The 19707-nt window shown below is 42.1% G+C and overlaps 1 protein-coding gene across 5 annotated transcripts; it reads left to right on the plus strand.

The window, feature by feature from the left end:
- Positions 1-131: 131 nt before the first annotated feature.
- ANGEL2 (angel homolog 2) lies at positions 132-19659 on the plus strand. Of its 5 annotated transcripts, XM_069009561.1 has the most exons (10): positions 132-234; positions 2112-2216; positions 4739-5175; positions 7080-7333; positions 8584-8653; positions 10404-10825; positions 11806-11932; positions 12609-12669; positions 14530-14693; positions 17703-19659. In XM_069009561.1, exons 3-10 carry the CDS (start codon positions 4746-4748, stop codon positions 17855-17857), a joined length of 1683 nt encoding a protein of 560 aa, XP_068865662.1. In that variant the 5' UTR covers positions 132-234; positions 2112-2216; positions 4739-4745; the 3' UTR covers positions 17858-19659. The 5 variants fall into 5 exon arrangements, with proteins under 5 accessions (XP_068865662.1, XP_068865663.1, XP_068865664.1 ...); XM_069009562.1 differs by lacking the exons at positions 132-234; positions 2112-2216 and adding an exon at positions 2943-2965; XM_069009563.1 differs by lacking the exons at positions 132-234; positions 2112-2216 and adding an exon at positions 2972-3100.
- Positions 19660-19707: the final 48 nt, after the last annotated feature.

Genomic DNA, 19707 nt, shown 5'->3' on the forward strand with positions numbered 1-19707 from the left:
CCCCGTTCCAGGTGTTCTGCAATGGTACGGCCGGGGGGGATTTACACTTGGCGGGGACTGACCGCCGAACCCCTTGATAACACAGGCGCCTGTGGCCTCTACAAATCGTAATGAGCCCCTGGTACGCCGCTCCCAGCGTCTGCCGTGGGCTATTTTAAGCTATGCTGCCCTAAATCCCTAGGCCTGTAACGCAGAAATGACTCACGGATTTTAAAGAGGAATGCTACCAGAAAGGCAAGTTTGATGGTTATTGAGTCACCATATTCCATGTGTTGTGTCTCCTCCAGGTTCTTTAAGCTCTACCTGGACTTCTCCCTGCGGATGGGCTCTCGTGCATGCACAGGTCCGCGGAACACTTTGGTGTTAGGAAACCCTCAGGGTTTGAGGGGCATTGCTGCAGTTCTGAGGAGCATATTGTGCTGCAGTATCTTGTCCTTTCATAAGATTGCCTTGGATTTCTTGTCTGTAGTGGGATCTGTACCGATGTAGATCTCACACTTCAGATTATAAACTGCTAAGATTTTTTTTTTCCTAATCACTATGCTTTCATTAATTTAATTGCACATGTTAAAAAAACAGCTTTTCCTTTCCAGGTTATTAATATCTCTGCTCTCCTGCAGGTTTTTGACATAAAATATTTAACAATACTTAATTGCATGTCTTTGTGAAAGATGAGAGTGTCTTGTACTGAAGTTCCTAGTAAGCAAGTGCCTCTCCTTTGAGGAACATTTTCTTAAGGAAGTGGGAAGAAAGAGGACATTGGTTGTTAGCAGCTCACCTCTCACTCTCACTTATCTTATGAGAGAGGAAGAACGTGTCTTTTACATGTTGTGCTGGTACACAGAACTTCATGGAAGTTATATGTTATCAGAAGTTTGCAAATTCAATACTTGGGGGAGAGAGTCAGTGAGTAACTAAAGAGACAAACACATCAGGCTTAGGAAATGTACGGAGCTGAAAACAGCAAGAGGCAGGGAGAGCGTTCATTTGAAGTTTGCCCAGCCCCTGCACATTTCTAGGCATCTGCTGCTAACCACGTTTAGAAAGCAGGAAACTGAGCTCAGTGGACCATTGATCTGAGCCACCGTGGCTGTTCTTATGTGCAGTGTAATCAATCAAAGCATCCCTCAGTGAGTCAGTAGCCTCCATTCACTATGGACTTTCAAAAGCTCAAATGACTCATAAAATAATTTGGCTTCTACTTACAAATCAGAATTTGGAGATACCTAATTCTGAAGAATATCTTTTCACATGGTATAGCCAACAGAAAAGAGTAATTAGATGAGAATAAAAAATCCACAATTAAGTGTTACTGGCTTATTAAGACTTCTCTAGGTCAAGGCAAGAAAATCTAGCAACACTGAGATGAGAGACAATTTGCATCATATTAATAGGTTAGTCTTTTTCTTATCTTCTATTTTGTCTATTACACAACCTTCACGCTTTTCAGCACATCCTCCTTTCCATTAAAACCCACAGCTTCAGTGATTTCTTTTTTTCAGCATCACTACAGAGGTTACTACTATGTAAAAACCTTTGAAGTGACAGATCAATTTGGGTGTCCTGTGTAGGTCAAAATACAGACAATAACTTCATGCTATGTGTGGATTCTGGTCCTAGAAATAACAGCGGTTGTTGTTGCTATAGCTATGGCTTACTGTCTTCTCTCCTAGAAATACATCTAAAAGATAAGAACACAAAAATGCAGAAAAGAACAAACCACCAAAACAAGATGGTCTTGAAAATACAGTTGGGAGATCCTTTACTACACGTGTATTATGGGACTAGTAGTTTCACAGTCATATTGTGATGAAACTAACAGAAAATGGATGGGTATTTTTACCTTTCGCCAGTAACTTGTGTCCAAGAAATGGAAAACCCAAAGTGGATTTGACACATTGCCTAACTAGCATGCTCATCACTGCATTATTTCAGTTCCAGTCTTCCCTACCACTCCTGGGAAAACTTCAAATGTTATTTAAAGTCACTTTTATGACAGATATAAAAGGAATGCAGAGAAACAGTATTTTACTTGATTACAGTTCCTGCACAGCATCTGCACTATTCAGCACTATAATTTTTCTTATGCATTGTGCTGTGTTTCCTTACAGTAAACAGGGCCAGCATTTACTCTTGTCCTCAGAAGACCTCAAAAAAGCGTTCTAAGTGCTTATTCAAGCAACATCGGCAGAGCCAGAGGATTGTTTCTGCAGCTGGTAAGCAGCAGTGGGTCTGTCAGCGGGGTCTGCAGGGCGGGCAGGTCTCCCACCCATCCCTCAGCAGAGCACCTTCAGCTGCATTTTAAAACCTGACAAGGTTGAAATACTTTCTTGGGTGAGTGGGGTTTGGTTTTTTTCTGAAAACACTAAGCATGATGCTGCTGCCCTTGAAATAGTCGGCACCTTGAAATACATCGCAGCTCTTTCTCAGTCCCTTTGACCCTGCAGGAACACATGGTGATCCCAGGGAGAAGACCACCTATGGAAACTATCACAGAACATGCTGAGTTGGAAGGAACCTGCAAGGATCATCAAAGTCCAAGCCCTGGCCCTGCACGGGACATCACCGAGGGTCACACCATGCGCCTGAGAGCGTTGTCCAAATGCTTCTTGAACTCTGCCAGACTTGGTGCTGTGACCACTGCCCTGGGGAGCCTGTTGCAGCGACCAGACACCCTCTGGGTGAAGAAACTACTGCATGAAGACAGTGTTACCTCCATCAAAACGCTTCAAAAGCCCGCAATCAGGCTGCTTACATGCCGGTCGTGCGGCGCTCTGGAGCGGGCGCTGCCCTGCAGCGCCCCGGGAAGGGAGCGCGGTTTCGGGGGTGTCACCCGCCCGGGGCCGAGATGGCGGCCGCGCCTCGGCGTCGGTTTCCAGGACTAAACATGGCCACAGGCCCGGCCCTTGGACTACAAGTCCCAGGAGCGAGCGGGAGGGCGCGGCGCGGCCGCAGTCCGTGCGGGGTATGAGGCGGTGGCCGGAGCGCGGCGGGCGGAGCTGGCGCTGCCCTGGGCTGGCCCCCTCGGGGGGCGCCGGGGCTGCGCGGCGCCGGTAGCGGGGCTCCCCTGGGCCGGGCTCGCGCCCGGGCCCGCCGGGAGGTAACGGGGCTGGGGGCGCTGGTGTTGAATGCCCGCCATTAGGCCGAGCAGGGCCGCGGTAAACAGCACAGCGCGGCGTGGGGCTGTCTGCTGCCGGGGGTGCGGGGCTGTGGGGCCGGGGGTTTAGGAGGGAGCAGTTTCTCAGCGCTTTTCTGTAAAGCAAGTGTTTTAGGAGGTTTTTGTAAAGGAGTGGTGCCTCTTTTTGCTCCATAGTAATGCTGTGGTGTGCGGGGGCGGGGGGGTGGCGGAATGTTTTGTTTGTGTGTCTGCCCGACTACATCTGGTGCGCTGTGGCGGGAAAGGGTTGTTTCGGGACAAGCGGGTTTTGCTGAAAGTTGTATTAGCTATTAAAGGGTGTCCAGAGGAGGGCAATGAAGATGGTGAAGGGCCTTGAGGGGAATCCATGTAAGGGGCGCCCGAGGTCATTTTCAGCCTGGAGGAGACTAAGGGAGACCTCATGGCAGTCTACAACTCCTCTTGAGGGGAAGAGGAGGGGCAGGCAGTGACCTCTTCCCTGTGGTGCCCGGTGACAGGACCCAAGGCAGTGGCCTGAAGCTGTGTCAGGGCGGGTTTAGGCTGGATATTAAAGAAAGGTTTTTCACCCAGAAGGTGGTCGGGCGCTGGAACAGGCTCCCCAGGGAAGTGGTCACAGCACCAGGCAGCCTGACAGAACTCAGGGAGCGTTTGGACAACGCTCTGAGGCACATGGTGTGACTCCCGGGGATGTCCTGTGCAGGGCCGGGAGTTGGACTCGATGATCCTTGCAGGTCCCTTCCAACTCAGCATGTTCTGTGATTCCGTATTTCGGCGTATTTGCTCGGCTGAATGGCAGCTGGGAGGTTCTCACTTCAGTTCAACTTCACACATACCAAGCTTTGTTACGTTTAGTTTATAAGCTCAAAATACACCTTCTTATTTAAACAGTGAGGAAGCTGAGACAAATTATTGTCACTCAGCCTTCATTCCAGTGATTTTGTTGAGAGACAGGTTTCTTTTTTCTTTTGAAAAAAAAAAAGGAAAAACACCACCTTTTTTTCATGGTTTTAGTTTCTGAGCTGTGGTTTGCCTTCCTGGAAAAGAAATAAGAATACAGATTTAGTCTTGAGCTGGTGCTAGTGATGCCTTGAGACTTAGCACCTTTATTTCCCTTTTGTGTCGGCTTTGGGATTTGAGCCGTATCAATGGCTTTCCAAACAAAGTTCTGACTGCTTGCAGGAAGGTGGTCTTCTCATTCCTTACAAATAGCCTTATGATAAAGTTAATGCAGCATGCAAAAACGACCTTTTGTAAAGGTCATTCCTCTGAGCGCTTGAAAGATCTAACACTGGAATTCAACAAGGCAGAAAATAAATTGTAAATAGTTACTCAGATGGATAGGGTTTGGACACTAAATGGCACTTGTAAATCTGAGGGGAGGAAAAGGATGCAAGATCTCTTTGTAGAGTCCCATTTTGCATATCATTTAGATAAATGTTTAAATATCTTGTATATATCTATAAGCGTTTGAATATCTTGTATGTGTTAACTTGTAGAGAAAGAGTATCTTGTGTAAGTCCTGACCAGGATGATTTGCCTCTACAGCCTTCTACAGGCAGGTGTAGTGGTGTGCAAGTAATGAAACTTGTGCTTTTTTGGTAGACACTCCATGCTGCCCCGCCATGTGCAGAGGCTGGGCAGAGACTGGATCACCCACTGGAATGGCTCCCAGCTACTCGCCTTGAACAGCCCAGTTTCCAGCTGTATGAGATGGGCCGGACACTCTCCTCCCTGGGCCTCGTTTCCACTCCCTATTTCAGCTGATTTCTCAGCAAACTGGAGATTCCCTCCAGTTTTTGGACCTTGGAGACAGTTTCAGAACTATAACTGGCATCTTGATAACTACACACAAAGTTGTTGCTTTCACCTACCCAACCCCAGTATGAAATCTGAGGGAGAAGAACCATTGACAAAGAAGAGAAGACTCAGTGGCCAGGATGATACTTCGACTCCTGAACAAGAAACAAACTTGTCTAATCAAAAGGGAGTATCTTGTCTTTCTGTAGCACAGAATGAAGAAAAACACAGCAGCAAGAAAGGTAAAAAATGCTCTTTGCTCATTTTCCATGTTCATTTGTAATGCTAAATACACCAAATGCATTAGAGTTATGAGCAGTACTGCCTGCTCCTTTTGAGTTACTGTTTTTCTTGTCACCCCTCTCAGGAAAACATGTCTTAAAAATGGTCCAGTTTTGTAATACTGTTTAGTCTGTAAACTTGTATTTTGTGCTGTCAAACAGTGCACCAGAACTAGGTTCACTGCACTTGGCAGTAGAACACAGTCAGTTGTGTGAGGGATTGCCCAACTTGGGGAGTCCTGAGCTTGGTTCAGACAACATTCTCTCATGTCTCTGTCACCAGGTCATGTCTGTTAACTTGGAAACTCTAAAAAGCAAAAAGATTTGGCTGACTTGCTGTAGGGCTGAGCTGGGCTGGCAGTTGTATGACTTCATTCCTGGTACTCTACCTGAGCTCATAAACCCTGCTGGACTTGAACTGGGTTCTTTCCAGACCAGCTGAGTTATCTGCGACCTAGAAAACTGAGAATTAATGGACAGAGATTTAATGGTGCTTGCTTCCAGTGTGACTGTGTGATTTTGTTTTTACAACTGCATTCTGCCAGTGGCATGTTAGCAAGTTTTGTGTCAGATCACGTCTGACAGAGCAAGCAGCACTTGTGCTTATCCAGAGAAATACAGGAAGAAGTGCAGATTTGTCTGCTGTGCTCACTGAGAAACTTCCATGAAACTTCAAAGTGTCTGTGTTAGCTTATTGCAGCTACAATCTTCTACATAGCACCCAAGTATTTTAGTGAGTTTTGTGTATATTTACAGTTTTGTCTAGTGTGAAACAAATAGAGGGACACGGTCAAAATCATGGCCCTCTTGCATAAGTGACTTCCTTAGAAAAATAAACTGGAAATTGTATTATGGCTAAAAAGGGCAGTAGATGCTATCAGCATCCCAAAGGGATTTTTGGACACAAATACCCCACAAATACCCAACGCTTAGAAACATCATATCTATCTTCAGGAGCATAGCAATGAAATTTACTAACCAAATAGGACAGATAGTAACAGCTATAGCTGCAGTCTGCCCCTGGTTGTTAGCATCGGTAACTGGACCTCAGCTTGCTCTCAGATGAGGTCAGATATAAAGGGTGAAAAGCACCTCTGTGAGTTTTTAAGTGGAGAAATACATTTCTTAAACAGTAACTGGGTGCTTAATAGTGGGCAGATAGGTTATTACAAATTTCCATACTAATAGTAAGTATGAAATTAGAAATGGCAGAAAGGCAAAGGAAGCCTTTTCAGAAGTTCTTGGTAATTCTGAGACTTAATAATTTCTTGATTTCTCAACTCACTGAAGCAAATCGGGTTCATTATTTGTTTTGGGACTCCTGTAGTAGACCCTGTTGCAGCTTATGGATGAGTTTTACAGGCTGTACACAGGCTAGAGGTGATTGATTGGTTCCTAACCCTTTGTTAGTCATGGATAGAGAGATCAACAAGATGCCCACATGCTGCTCTAAGGAGTGTATCCCAGACTGACGTACACCATCTCTGCTCAGAAGGCAGCATAAGACTCTCTGTTAACAGAGTGGATTTGACTCACCAGTTTGACAGCCCTTCTGCAGGAGCAGGGGGTGTAGTCTGATAGCAACAATCTCCTTAGAACATGCCAGTTCCCCAATTTCAAAGCAGTTGAAATCCAGGGCATATAATGGTTTTGTGATCTTTGTTTGTTTGACTTTTTTTTTTAACTGATGCATATATAAAATCCATCTTAAACAGAGGGTCTGAATCACTGCTAATTGAATAAGCTTTTAGAATTATTTAAGTGATTTGAAAGACAAATAATTGTCAGTAGAATGATTTCCAAGGGCAGTAAGAAGTCGTATGGTCTATAATACAATTTTTTTCTGCTTCGTATGCTTTTAACAGGAACCATCAAAAGACACTGGGAATATTTCTGTCAGCAGAGTAAAACAATGAAAATCGCTAAAAATAAAGGATCTGACCAAAGCAATACAGGAAGTGAGGCAACATTTGATTTTACAGTCATGTCCTACAATATTCTCTCACAGAATTTGTTGGAAGACAACTCTCACCTGTACAAACACTGCAGGCAGCGACTGCTATTCTGGACATACAGATTTCCCAACATCCTACAAGAAATCAAAGAGCTGGATGCAGATGTGAGTAGAAAATAAGCACATGGATGTTTCTGGATATTTCTTAAGAACTGATAAACAGAAGTAGCAAATTCTGCTACTCTGTATGGGGGTCTGAAAAAACACTGCTGTGGTTTTGTAGTTTATTGTTTATTTCTGAGGACACATAAATTATTCTAAGTCTTAATCAGGAAGTCAAGTCAGTAAAATTTTGCTTCAGTCATTGTTTAGACCAACAGAAGTTCGGTGATAGAATCCATCCTGTTTGTGTCAGAAAACAGTACTGAAAAAAAGTGGTTGTATTAGAGAAGCCACAGAAAAACAGCCTTGTACCATTTGAAAAATGCAGTTATGTTACTACATAGCCAGGAATCTGGAAATTAAAGTCCCCCTCAAGCTCTTTCTTTCTTCCTAATAAATTTATACATCTGTATGCATACATTTTTACAACGAGATACCTTAGGTAGCTTTCTGAGAGGAACAGCTGCTGTCAGACCCTGGTAGATGCAGGTGCCCTTTCCACAGAGAAATTTCTTGCTAAAAGACATAGATTTTTAACTATTTCATTGGTTGGAACTATAACCTTCAGTGAAGCAGAGACTTCAGAATGTTGCTTGAGATTTGAGTCTTCCTTGAGACCTTGAATGAGCAATTGTCAGCTGGGCAAGTGGAATGTGTTGCTGCAGTTCAGCAAGCAGGGGTAACTTGTTCCCCTTTGGCAACTCAGTCCTTTATCCCAGTGGTGGTTGTAAATCTGTGTGTTACTGCAGCGTGCTGGGGAAAGGCTCAAAGATGCTCACAACTGGAGCTGGACTCAATGATCCTTGTGGGTCCATCCCAACTCAAAATATTCTGTGATTCTGTGAACTCTCTTAACTGAATATTCTGAGTTTGATCTTTGGTTTAGGTTCTCATAATATGGAAACTTGTTTTCCACCCTGTGGTATGCCATTGGCCTCTTCATACCTCCTCTCTGGCACTGAGCCTTCCCCTGAACTGCTGAGAATGTAGTAGCAAGTTACTACTTTGATTAAATTTATTCTCACCTCTGAAAATGTCTGTCTGAAAAAGGGTGGGAGGAATTGGGGCCTTCTTCATAATCTTAGGCAGCATTTTCTATAGAAGAGTGAATTCTCTTTTGGGATTATGGAGTCAAAAAGCTTCTGAGTTTGATTTTTTTTTTAAATACCTGTACAGACTGGCCAACAGAGATATGCTGTGGTGATATTTTGATGTACTTACTAATATATTGCAATTGTAAACCTTTGCCTTAGGTGCTCTGCTTACAAGAAGTCCAAGAAGACCACTATAGAACAGAGATCAAGTCAAGTTTGGAATCCCTGGGTATGATGAAACTCCTAGGACCAATACATTGTCTTCTCCCCTGCAGGGGTAACTTGTTACCCTTTGGGAGCTTGTAGGCCTTTGGGAACTCAGTACTAGTTTCCTCAAAAAAAACCTCCCATAGATAATAGAATCAAGTCTTTTGCCATCACATGCAACAATGTTGTGTATCCTCTTTCATAAATTCATCAAGTGCTCTCTGGAAACTACCTTAATGTTTTTTAGCAGTATTCCTGTTGGGTAGCTCTTCAAGGGCATGTTTTTCTGCCTTGAAGCCTTCCTAATACCAGCACTAAATGTTATCCATGGTCAGTGTATATACATTTGTTTTTATACAAGTGCTGTCAGTCAGTCTGAATAGACTGTCTTGTCACTCTCCCTCATGTGATTTTATGGAAGGGTTTGATTCCATGGTGGTTTAAACTGATCTAAATCTTCTGTGCCCTGCACCACCTTCCAGTCCCAGGGCCCTGCTTCCATCCTGGCACTGGTTCTCGTCTCTGATGCCAGGAGGGCATGGTAAAGGAGCAGCACTGGACTGATAATTTTTTTTTTCTTGGTTAGTTGAGGTAGTCTAGCTCCCAGAATTGAGTGTTTGCAAAGAAGATAGAGCAATGGCAGTACTGATTGAAATCCACTTGAAATGTGAAACAACACTGCGAGGCCAGGCTTGTGGGGGCAAGTGAGCTTCTAGCTACTGTACAGGAGGATCTGGAGCTTGCTTTAGCCCTTCCTTTCCCCATCCCTAGCTCCCAGATGTGTGTCCTGCCCCTTATCCTGGGCTAGTTGTGGCACTCACTAGTGAAATCCACCAGTCCAGCAGAATACTATCCAGACTAATTATATTTTTCTGGGTTAATTTTCTGTTGGCTTACTGAGTTAGCAGTAAGTGCTGCAACAAGTGGCAGGAGCAACATAGCCTGAATCTGGGAGAGGGGAATGGGAATCCCTTGTTCCAGCACTGGTGTGAGCTCAGGTCAACTCACCCTACTTCACTAAGGCTGTACTTCATGAATTCATATGGTCTGGGCAGGGCAGAGAATATTTGAAAATGGCAAAAATTAGGTACTGTTTCAAGATCTAATTTTTTTTTTCCCTACATTGATAAGGTCTTGTTTAAATCTTGTTTACATCACCTCTACATAAAATGAAGAAATTGGCAAATCACTATTTTTAGGTGGACTTGTTTGAACTCCAGTGCTGTCATTTGATAAGTGTCTCTGTTCCCTTGGTGAAAGCTTGCCACTTGCTGCTCACTGGATAATTGCATAATTATGTTTGAGGCCTTTGTTCTATGAATCATTTTAGACATTGACTAATGACTTAGTGTGATTAAGGCTTTTGATTGGTAATGCTTCACTGGTGTCACTCCTAAACCATGCTTGTAACATCCAGAAAAAGCTTCAATGCACAAGGCCACTTTTATATGACTTGGGGGCTTTGTTTGTTGGGTTGGTTTGGTTTTTTTTCCCACATGAGGAGATAAGAACGTGGTTGGTATCTTACAGTATGTAGATGCTTACACACTGCCAAAGGTATTGGACCTTCCTGTCCTGCCTCACTTCAGGTCAGATTGGGGCAGAAAGAAAAGTGAACACGAGTCTATGTGAACTTCATGCAGACTTTGGTACTTCAGACTGAGGGTTGACTGTCATGTGAGAGAAGGAGTGTGAGATTTCTCTAATTTTTTTTGTTTTAATATCTCTATTGATACAATAGTATTTTATTTTTTTAATTGCCTTTTTTACAGGGTATCACTGTGAATATAAAATGAGGACAGGGAGAAAACCTGATGGCTGTGCCATTTGCTTCAAAACTTCCAAATTTAGCCTGATTTCCTCAAACCCCGTGGAATTTTTTCGCCGTGATATCCCACTCTTGGACAGGGACAACGTTGGACTGGTGTTGCTGCTGCGGCCCAGATTTCATTGTCAAGCCAGCACTGCCATCTGTATTGCCAATACACACCTGCTGTACAACCCAAGGAGAGGGGACATCAAACTGACCCAGCTTGCAATGCTCCTGGCAGAGATAGCCAGTGTTGCCCCTCAGAAGCATGGTTCCTTCTGCCCAGTTATCATCTGTGGGGACTTCAATTCTGTTCCTGGCTCTCCATTGTACAGGTTTATAAAGGAAGGAAAGTTAAATTATGAAGGACTTGCTATAGGGAAGGTAGGCTGTGCTTCTCACTTCTCACCAAGAAAATGGTTAATGCTGATTAAAGAGAAGTATTTGAATGATGCTGTGATTGCTGCCATTGCAGTGCCTATCTTGGTGCCATCTCTGCAGCCTGCAAAGCAAAAGTTACCGCAGAGTTACTTCAATGAGCTTGGTTGTATTAGCTGTGCCTTAGGGAATGTTGTATCCTCTCCCAGCATTCTGAAAGGAAAAACTCACCAACAATCATTCTTGAAATGCAGTGAATCCACAGGGTGATTGTATCACTGTGTTTGGATGATTTTATCACTGTGTTTAGGTGTCCCAGTCTTTAAGTAGGATAAAATAACTACTTAATCAAAAACCTGCTGTGTGCTCTGTGGGAAGATGACTCTTACTGTAGATAAACTTGGTGGCTGCAGTAATTGTGAAAGCAAAGCTGCAATTAGATGCTGAACCTCAACTGTTTCATGTTAAATGATGTCTTGTTGTGAGCTCTTGTATGCAGCTGTTGGATGTGTCACATGCTATTCAATAGGAGTGACTGAACTACATAAAATGAGAGAACATGACAAAAAAATAGACCTGCTGGGTGTTCTTTGCTAGTGGGTAGTTGATTCAAGCCCCCATTTGACTTGACTTGCTCCCAGAAGGATCAGCATCCTGAAGCTGAAGTGTCTGCTGAGTAGCTCTGTATGCTGAGCTGGTCCTGTCATATGGCTAAAAGTGTCCTTGGAAGTCTCTCAGTGTCACAAGAACTACCTGGAAAAATTGGGTAGCTGCAAAGAACTTGCTAAGAATAAACAAAGGGGATGCACATAAAGGGTGTTATTTTTACAGGGATTTTACTCTTACAAAAGAGTTATTCTAAGGGGCTGGGCCTTTTTCTTTAAACTTTATGAAAAATGTTCATTTATTTCAGGTTTGTTTGGTGGTTTTTTTGTTTCTTTTAAATCAGATTTCTGTCTGAAAAAAGCTTGTGTTGTCTTTTTCAGGTCTCTGGACAAGAACAGTTTCCAAGGGGACAAAGAATCTTATCTATACCAATTTGGCCAAAAAAATTAGGTATTTCACAAAACTGTGTATATGAAATAAAACAGCAACAAAAAGAAGAAAATGCAGGTCAGTTTTTGGATTAATGAGTTTTTGTGAACCTTTGAAAGTATCATTCAGGCAGTACTGAAAACAAGATGTTCTGTTCTAGTGGGGGAAAAAGAATGAGTCTTGAGTTTGCAAAACTTCCTTGTTGGGCTCATTAGAGTGTAAAGCAATGTATTCATATAAACTTTGCAAAGTTGAATGTTTAGAAGATAATAGTTACAAATTTCCATTCGGGAGTTGGTAATTCGGGAGTGTAATGTTTAAACTGCTGGGTTTGCATCCTGAAAGGCAGCTGTGCTGTGACTGGGAAGAGGGAGGTGAAGGAATGCAGCACATGAACATAGTGTGAACCTGCATTCTGCCTCAGAGCTCATGAATTATAGTGTTGGCACTTCGTGGAACAGTTGGGAAAAGCAAGTGATTCCTTGCTGAGTATGGCTACATCTTTCATCCACTACTTTTTTTCTTTGACAGAAAAAAGCAATTTTAAATGAATGGGACATAATGTAAAAGATCTTTAGAAGGAATGTTACTAAAGGAACAGAAGAATTTAATCCAGCTTTGTGACTTGTATCTTGCCTGCTGCAAAAAATACGTGTACTTAAAGACACTTTTTTCCTGTAGCTTTTCTGTAGCTCTTCATTATTGGTCTCACTTCTATTTTTAAATGTAAATAGAATTTATTTTTATTTTGCAGGAGAAAAATTGGAAGCGGCAAAACCAGACAACCCTCAGGAGATTGTAATAGCATCTGAAAAGTATGTGTTGGGGGAAAATATGGAAGCCCTTGGCTGGTTACTTGGGGGTTGGTTTTGGTTTTAGACCAAATTTGTATCTGATTCCAGTTGTGGATACCTGATGATCACCCAACCCATTCTGCCTTTTTGGCAAAATCAGAATTGTCCATTTAAACATGAAAAGGCTGATCAGGCAGCAAAAGACTAGAACTGACAATAATGGAATGTGTGTTCTTTTAGGAACTTGGAGATATTTTTTCATAATGCAGGGGTGAGGTGTCAGTGCTTTTTAGAGGATACTTTCTGTCTGCTTATTAAAATAATGCTTCTGGCATTTTTTGTCACTTCTTGACATAAACAGGACATCATCCTCTGTAGGGACATTGCAAGAGACATGTGAATTTCAGTCCAATTGCAGAAGCCATGTTTTTAAAAGAGGGAGAGGAAAAAAATAAACCAATGTTGTCCAGCTGCTTAAGTGTTAGCAGTTCTAGTTTATGGATGTAGTGAAATCCTATAATACAGCACGAAATTTGGGTGAAGGAGGGAAAAGAACTGGAAAGGTCATAAAATCTTCCTTGTCATGAGTTCTGTGGGAGAATTTGAGTCTGAGAAATGTGGAGTATTATGGATTTGGTAATACAACTTTCACTCAGATCAAAACATCTGCTTGTTGAACTGAAGGAGGAAGCCATGGCTAGAATGCTGAGAAGGAAAATGTAACTGCTTTTTGAAAGGAAAAATACTTGCATTTACCAAACTGGTAAAGGCATACAAAGGAAGGCATAGAAGAAGGAAATTGGCATGAATGTGTGTGTGGGATGTCAGGCTCCAAGTCAGCCATTTCTTACCAGAAATGAGATCGTGGTATCACTGCAGATAGTTATATTAGCACTCTTGGTGATTCTTGGTGATGAAAAAGGTAAGTCATGGCATTTGTGAGAGAAGTAGGTAACAAACAGGAAGCCCTATGCTACTGTTTAAAACCATAGCATGCTGAATGCTTCTTGCAGGGCTTTTTACCCTCATCTTAAAAGGGATGTCATGTAACAAAAGCAGAAATTACTACTTGTCCTGTGTTGTACCAGCTGGCATGTTTGTCTCTGCTCTGAATCAGGCAGGTAACATGCTGATTTTGTTTTTAATTGCTTGGATTTCAACCAGAACACATTGCAGCCCAGGTTTAAGATGCAAGATGAGGCAGGTACAGCTGAGGGATGGATGATTTGCAGAGATGATGGAAGCAAATGTCTGGGAGACAGGAGTTCTTTTGCTGAAAGCTGTAGTTTTGCTGTTTGCAGTTTTCAAGATTGAAAAGACGAGTGAGACAAGATGGGCTGAACTGAAGAGGAACAGACAAATGATGGGGAGATGGAAAATGGGAGCCTGAGTGGAAGAAAGGCTATGCCTAATTGTCTAACTTGGAAGCACTTGATAGCTCTAACTTGGGAGAGGAGAAAAACCTAAAAATCTGAATTTCTCTATATGCTGAAGGGCCTGGTTATAGACGAGTTTGTGCTTTGTTGCTTTCCTGTGAGCTGCTTTTGTGGACATTCTGCCTGTGTGTCAGGGAGAGACTGCTGAGTGAGGACATGTGATTGCTTACAAAATGTATGTGGAGGTGAAAGCTACCTATAATTGAAGTGTCAGCTAAGCCAGTTCTGATCAGCTCTTTTACTTGAAAATGCTGCCTGCATTTTGCCTTCAGGGTTTCAGGCCTCTCACAAAAGGCTATGGGATGGCTTGCAGGAGAGAAACACTAGTTTGCATATCCAGATAATTCGTTTTGTTTGTAACCAGGAACTATTTGGTATGTCTTCATTGCTTATTCCTTCTTGGTAATGGAAGAAAATAAAATTCTTTCCTTTGATGTCTCTTTAGGTTGTCTTCAAAATTGCAGCACCATTTTAAATTGTCTTCAGTCTATTCTCATTACTTCCCTGAAACTGGGATACCAGAAGTGACAACTTGTCATTCCCGAAGTGCTGTCACCGTGGATTATATTTTCTATTCTGCAGCAAATGATGATACTGCTGCCCAGCCAGGTAAAGAAACCAACTTTTAATTATTTTTCATAAATGCTAAGCAAGAATATTTGTTTAAATGTAGTGATAATTCCATCCATGTGAAGTACCTCAGAGGTTCGTGGTAGTGCTTTGAATGTCAGCTGTTACCTGAGAAACGTGGCTGGCCTTGTCAGCTCACCACAGCAGGACTTGTAGTGCCACACAGGGCAAACCTTATCATTTGACTGAACATTTCTATAGTTCTGTCTCATCATGGAGACAAGCTGGAGGTATAGGAAAGCAGCAGTGGAAGTAGCACCTGAGAAATATTGCTGTCAGTAACATAGGCCAGACCTACAGCAAGGCAGTATTTCCAATTATCTGATCAACACAATGGTGAACAGCAATTTATGATGTGCATCAAAACTGATAAACGAATTGTTTCCTGGCAATTTACTTCTCAGCTTGTCTTGGCGTAATTTCTGCCAAGTAACAGACTCTGTGGCCTTTGAGCACAGTCACTGGCACAGGCCCAGCTGTCCCTCTCCAGTTTGCAGTTGCAGCTAAAAGTCACCAGATGGTGCAAGAAAGTCGCTGTACTTCTGAGGGAATTTCGTGATGGGTAACTATTTGCTTAGCTGTCCTTTATTGCACTGGGACTCGTTCCCTGGCTGCTTCTGAGCAGTTTACTTTCCATGCCCTCCTGAGTTCTGTGTTTTATGCCATCAACATAAACATGTTATTCCACAGTGCAGTGCTAGCAGATAAATGGCTCTGCAAACTTGTAGTAAAGAAATCTGGATTCCATTCCTGCTCCCACTGTAGAAGGCAACTGATTTTTATAAATTATTACTGCTTTCAGTATGTGGAATGAAAACACCACCTTCATCTCTTGTAACTTGAGACTAGATTGTTAAAATTCATTGAGTCAATTCACAGAAGTCTCATTTGTCATAACAGGCACAGTAAATGCTACCTTAATGTAAAATGACAAGTACAAAAGCTTTGACTGAAAAACCAGTATATGGGAAGGATTTAAATGACTTCTGAATGCCATGTGATTTAATAGAGTGCTCTGTGATTCCAGAGTGCGTCCCTGCACAAAACTGAACCCCAATTCACCTGTTTATATATTTTTGCACTATCATTGCCCCAGCAGAGATACAGTACATTTTTATTTTTGCACTTGTTTTTCAAATAGATTCTTCCCACATCAGAGCACAGAATGGAACCAAACCTGAATTTTCCAACTACTTTAAACTGGTATCATTTTTATTCACGAGCTCTAGAAATTAAATACAGAGGCCCAGGTCATAAGAAAACTGAAAATCCAAACCATCACTTAAAGTTACCAAAGTCAGAACAAGTGAATATTAAATGTGGTCTTGGCTGACTGATTGGGTTTTTCCATTTAAAGGGTTTTATTTTAAAATAGTCATGCTTTATTATGTCATGTTTAGCCAGATATTTGGTTTGGTATTCAGGATTTCATGTAATCAGGGTTCAGTACCTACCTAAGTCTTGAAGGGCACAATTTTGCTGAGTGTTCTGAGTGATACTAATCACTGCATGCAGACCAAGCTTCTGTGGCAATAAACAGCTTCTTTGTAGATATGCAGGTGCTGTCCCAAATGATAAATGTGTCTCAAGACCTGGTGGACGTGTGCTCTAGAGCTGCCAAGAGATCTTTGCAGTAAAAAAGCTTTTCTTTAGAGCAGCAAACAGTTGCTGGGTTGTTAAAGGGCTGGAAAGCTGGCAGATGGCAAAGGATGAAGCTGTTGAGCTCTCTGAGGAGTTCAGCAGTTGCTGGATAGTTCTTTAAAGTGTCTCCTATGGTAAGCCAGTACCAGGATCAGCCAGGAAGTTCTGAATTGGCCGAGCACTGTGACACAGAAAGTATTTCTGTCAAAAGTTACAGCTGCAGTTTGTGCTGGTCCTGAAAGCACTCAGCGTGCTCAGTATCATCTCTGCACTCTGAAAGCAATAGGTAGGGTTGCTGAGTTGTTGTCTCACATAAGTACATAGCTCGGGAAGTCTAAAAGTTTGACACATCATGGAAGGATCTCTACCTGAGCTGAAGAAGCTGTTTGCTCTTTGATGCTGGGAAATCGTGCCTGACACATTTAGTGGCCTTTAGTAATAGGTTTACACAGCTGGAGAGGTGGATTTGGTGGCTGCACCACACACTGAATTCGCTGGAAACAAACAGTTGCCATCAATGGCTCAATGTCCAGGTGGAGATGAGTGGCATTCCTTAGGGATCAGTATTGAGACCAGCACTGCTCCATCCCTGGAAGTGTTAAGGCCAGGTTGGATGGAGCTCTGAGCAACCTGGTCTAGTGGAAAGTGTCCCTTGCCCATGGCAGGGTGTTGGAACGAGATGGGCCCTGAGATCCCTTCCAACCCAAATTGTTCTATATAATTGTGTAGTAATTGCAAGGCTTGAGTTGTCTTCCCCTCTTGCATGAGCAATGTGGTGTTTCATCTGGGGAAGGAGATGGGGGTGGGTTTCTTAGGCAATTATAGGAATAGGTAGCAGGAGATAATGGAGGAAGATCCCTTTCTTCTGAGGAACAGTTAAGAGAGGGAAATGCTAGAGTACTTTCATCCTTATGAGCAAGAATGTATGACCTGCCTGTGTGCTTGAGGATACAGAAATAAAATGTTATGTGAACCAGTAACTCTAAAAAGAGACCTTATTTTGCAAGTGTCACCTCTGTTTAGCAATGCTATTGTCTAAAGTACAGGACTGGATTATATGAGGCTTTTTCAGGGGAGTTACACTGAACAAATAAATCCGTTCTCCTTTTTACCTCCATTTATCCCTCTGCAAAATAGTGTCCTTCTGCATACTTTGAGCTCTACTGATTAAACCCTACTCTGAGAGTCATAAAAGAACTTGTGAGCTGTCTTACTGGTGATTTTAATGGTGGAACAATAACAACTTTGGATTATTGCTGCCATACTGTTTTCCTCCTTCTAAATATGTATGAATGTGTGATGTTTAGCCCACACTGATGAGCATTTCCTTTTTGTTTTTTTTAACAGGAGCAGAGGATTCTTTTTGTGGGGGTCTGAAACTTCTTGGCAGGCTGGCACTTCTAACAGAGAAAGATCTTTGGACTGTTAATGGTCTTCCCAATGAAAATAACTCTTCTGACCACCTGCCACTGCTAGCAGAGTTCAGGCTTATTGAACGGTAATATCCAAAGGACTTTTGGTGTAGGTAAAGTTCCCTTTACCTTCTCTCTTCATGGGATGATTATTATTTTTTTAAAAGGTTAATCCAAGCACTGCTGGTCCAGTTAAGTAAGTTTGCCTGCATGCTGATTTGTTAGTGTTGTGTAAAATAGACTTTCTAAAGGGACTTTTTTTTTAAACAAAAAAATGTTTCATTTACTTTATGAAGTCTTTTAGGGAGAAAAAGGAAAGATTTTACATTAGCTTCCTCTTTGATAAAGGAAAACATCTGTGCCAGACTCAAAATGGCATTATTTTTCATGGATATGTTGTAAATGATTTTTATTGTAAATCACAGTAAAAAGGACTATTCTGAGAACTGTCTGTTTCTTCAAGCAAAGGGGAATGTGTTTCTGTGCCTGCAGCATTTTATAATGGGTTGAAAATAATGTTTTACTACAAATGTGCTCTGTGGACACTTCCATCTTAATACTTCTGCAAAGGAGTTTACTCAGTGTTGTCAGTGCAGAGGCTGCAAGATTGAACTTTCAAAGGTAGAAAGGCATATAGGCAAATATTTATGCTTTAAGAATTTTCTGCTTAAAATTATAAGGACTTAAATATAGGTAGCATTCACTGAAATCCTTTTTAAAATATCTGAAATAAAGCTAAGCTTAATGAGCACACCACATCACAGGAAACTTAATTGATCTATTATAGGAGAAGAAAAAAATTAGCCCTTGACATCTTGAGACCTCATACATATTGAACAACTGGTGACAGGGTGGGTTTTTTCCTTTTAGTTATTAAAAGTGCCATGTTGTATCTTGGAATGACAAATCCTGAGGTATTAAATGATCAAGATTTTATATTTACTCTTGCTATGCACTTACAAACATTCTGTGTAAAATATAATTTACAAAGTAGTTAAAAAAGGGCCAGACTGCCTGAATATGAAACGTAGAGGAGCTGGAAACAAATCTTGTAACTTCGTCAAACTCTACATGGATACGTAGAATCAACTTTGAAGTAACAGAATTGTCTTTCAGTGTAGTGCTGGAAAACCTACACCCATGGTCCTGAAATTCCCATTCAGACACATTTGTCTCCCAGAAGCACTTGTGGAATTCTCATCTGTGTTCCCTTTCCCTGACTGCAGACAACTGCAATTACTTTGTGCTTGGAGAATAATGTAGGAAGTACAGTGGAAGTAATCATAAAACCAGTTGAATTAAAGAAGTTCCTTGGTGTTCCATTAGAAAGTAGACCTCCAGCCAAAACATTCAGCTTACAGTGCTGAGAATTTGGAGGGGGCTACTTTTGTCATAGGTAGTTGTAACTTAAGATCTTTCTTCTACCTGTTGATGCTGAGGATGAGAACCTATTTGATACTGGATCCTGTCTGGGTGCAAGCATCTGAGTAATCTCACAGTGATGCCCAGGTTTTAACTTTTATGTTTTTCTGGTTCTGTACTGCTTAGACTGTAACTCTGAGGTTTCTTGTAGCTTGCTAATTTCTGCTCACTTGTGCTAGGTAGACATGACAAAGCCTCTCCAGGCCTGCTCTCCAAGGTCGCCCAGACCATCCTAGGCCCAAAGAGTATAATCCAAAGAGCTTCTAAGGGGGTCCACCAGAGGGGAAATTACATCATTGAACTGAAGCTTTAATTGGAGAATTAACCCTGATATGCAAATGAACCAAACCTATAAAAGTGTGAAGAACTCGTGCCCTGTGACCTGTGGACCTTCCATCTTGGCAATAGCCTCTGGCTCCCAGGGTGTACCTTTGAAGGCTTTTCAAATAAATACCTATTTTATTCTTTTACTCCTGTCCAGTCTCTGTGTCTAGGAGGCCTCCAACAGATGCCAGCAT

This window comes from Aphelocoma coerulescens, chromosome 3 (assembly GCF_041296385.1).
Source record: "Aphelocoma coerulescens isolate FSJ_1873_10779 chromosome 3, UR_Acoe_1.0, whole genome shotgun sequence".
In the NCBI taxonomy this organism is placed as follows: Eukaryota; Metazoa; Chordata; class Aves; order Passeriformes; family Corvidae; genus Aphelocoma; species Aphelocoma coerulescens.

What these genes read in the sequence shown, in the direction of transcription:
- ANGEL2 (XM_069009561.1), top strand. Translation starts at nt 4,746, where the DNA reads ATGCTGCCCCGCCATGTGCAGAGGCTGGGCAGAGACTGGATCACCCAC. An exon ending in AAGGACTTGCTATAGGGAAG is followed by an intron (nt 10,826 to 11,805) that starts GTAGGCTGTGCT and finishes TGTCTTTTTCAG; the next exon opens with GTCTCTGGACAAGAACAGTT. An exon ending in TGATACTGCTGCCCAGCCAG is followed by an intron (nt 14,694 to 17,702) that starts GTAAAGAAACCA and finishes TTTTTTTAACAG; the next exon opens with GAGCAGAGGATTCTTTTTGT.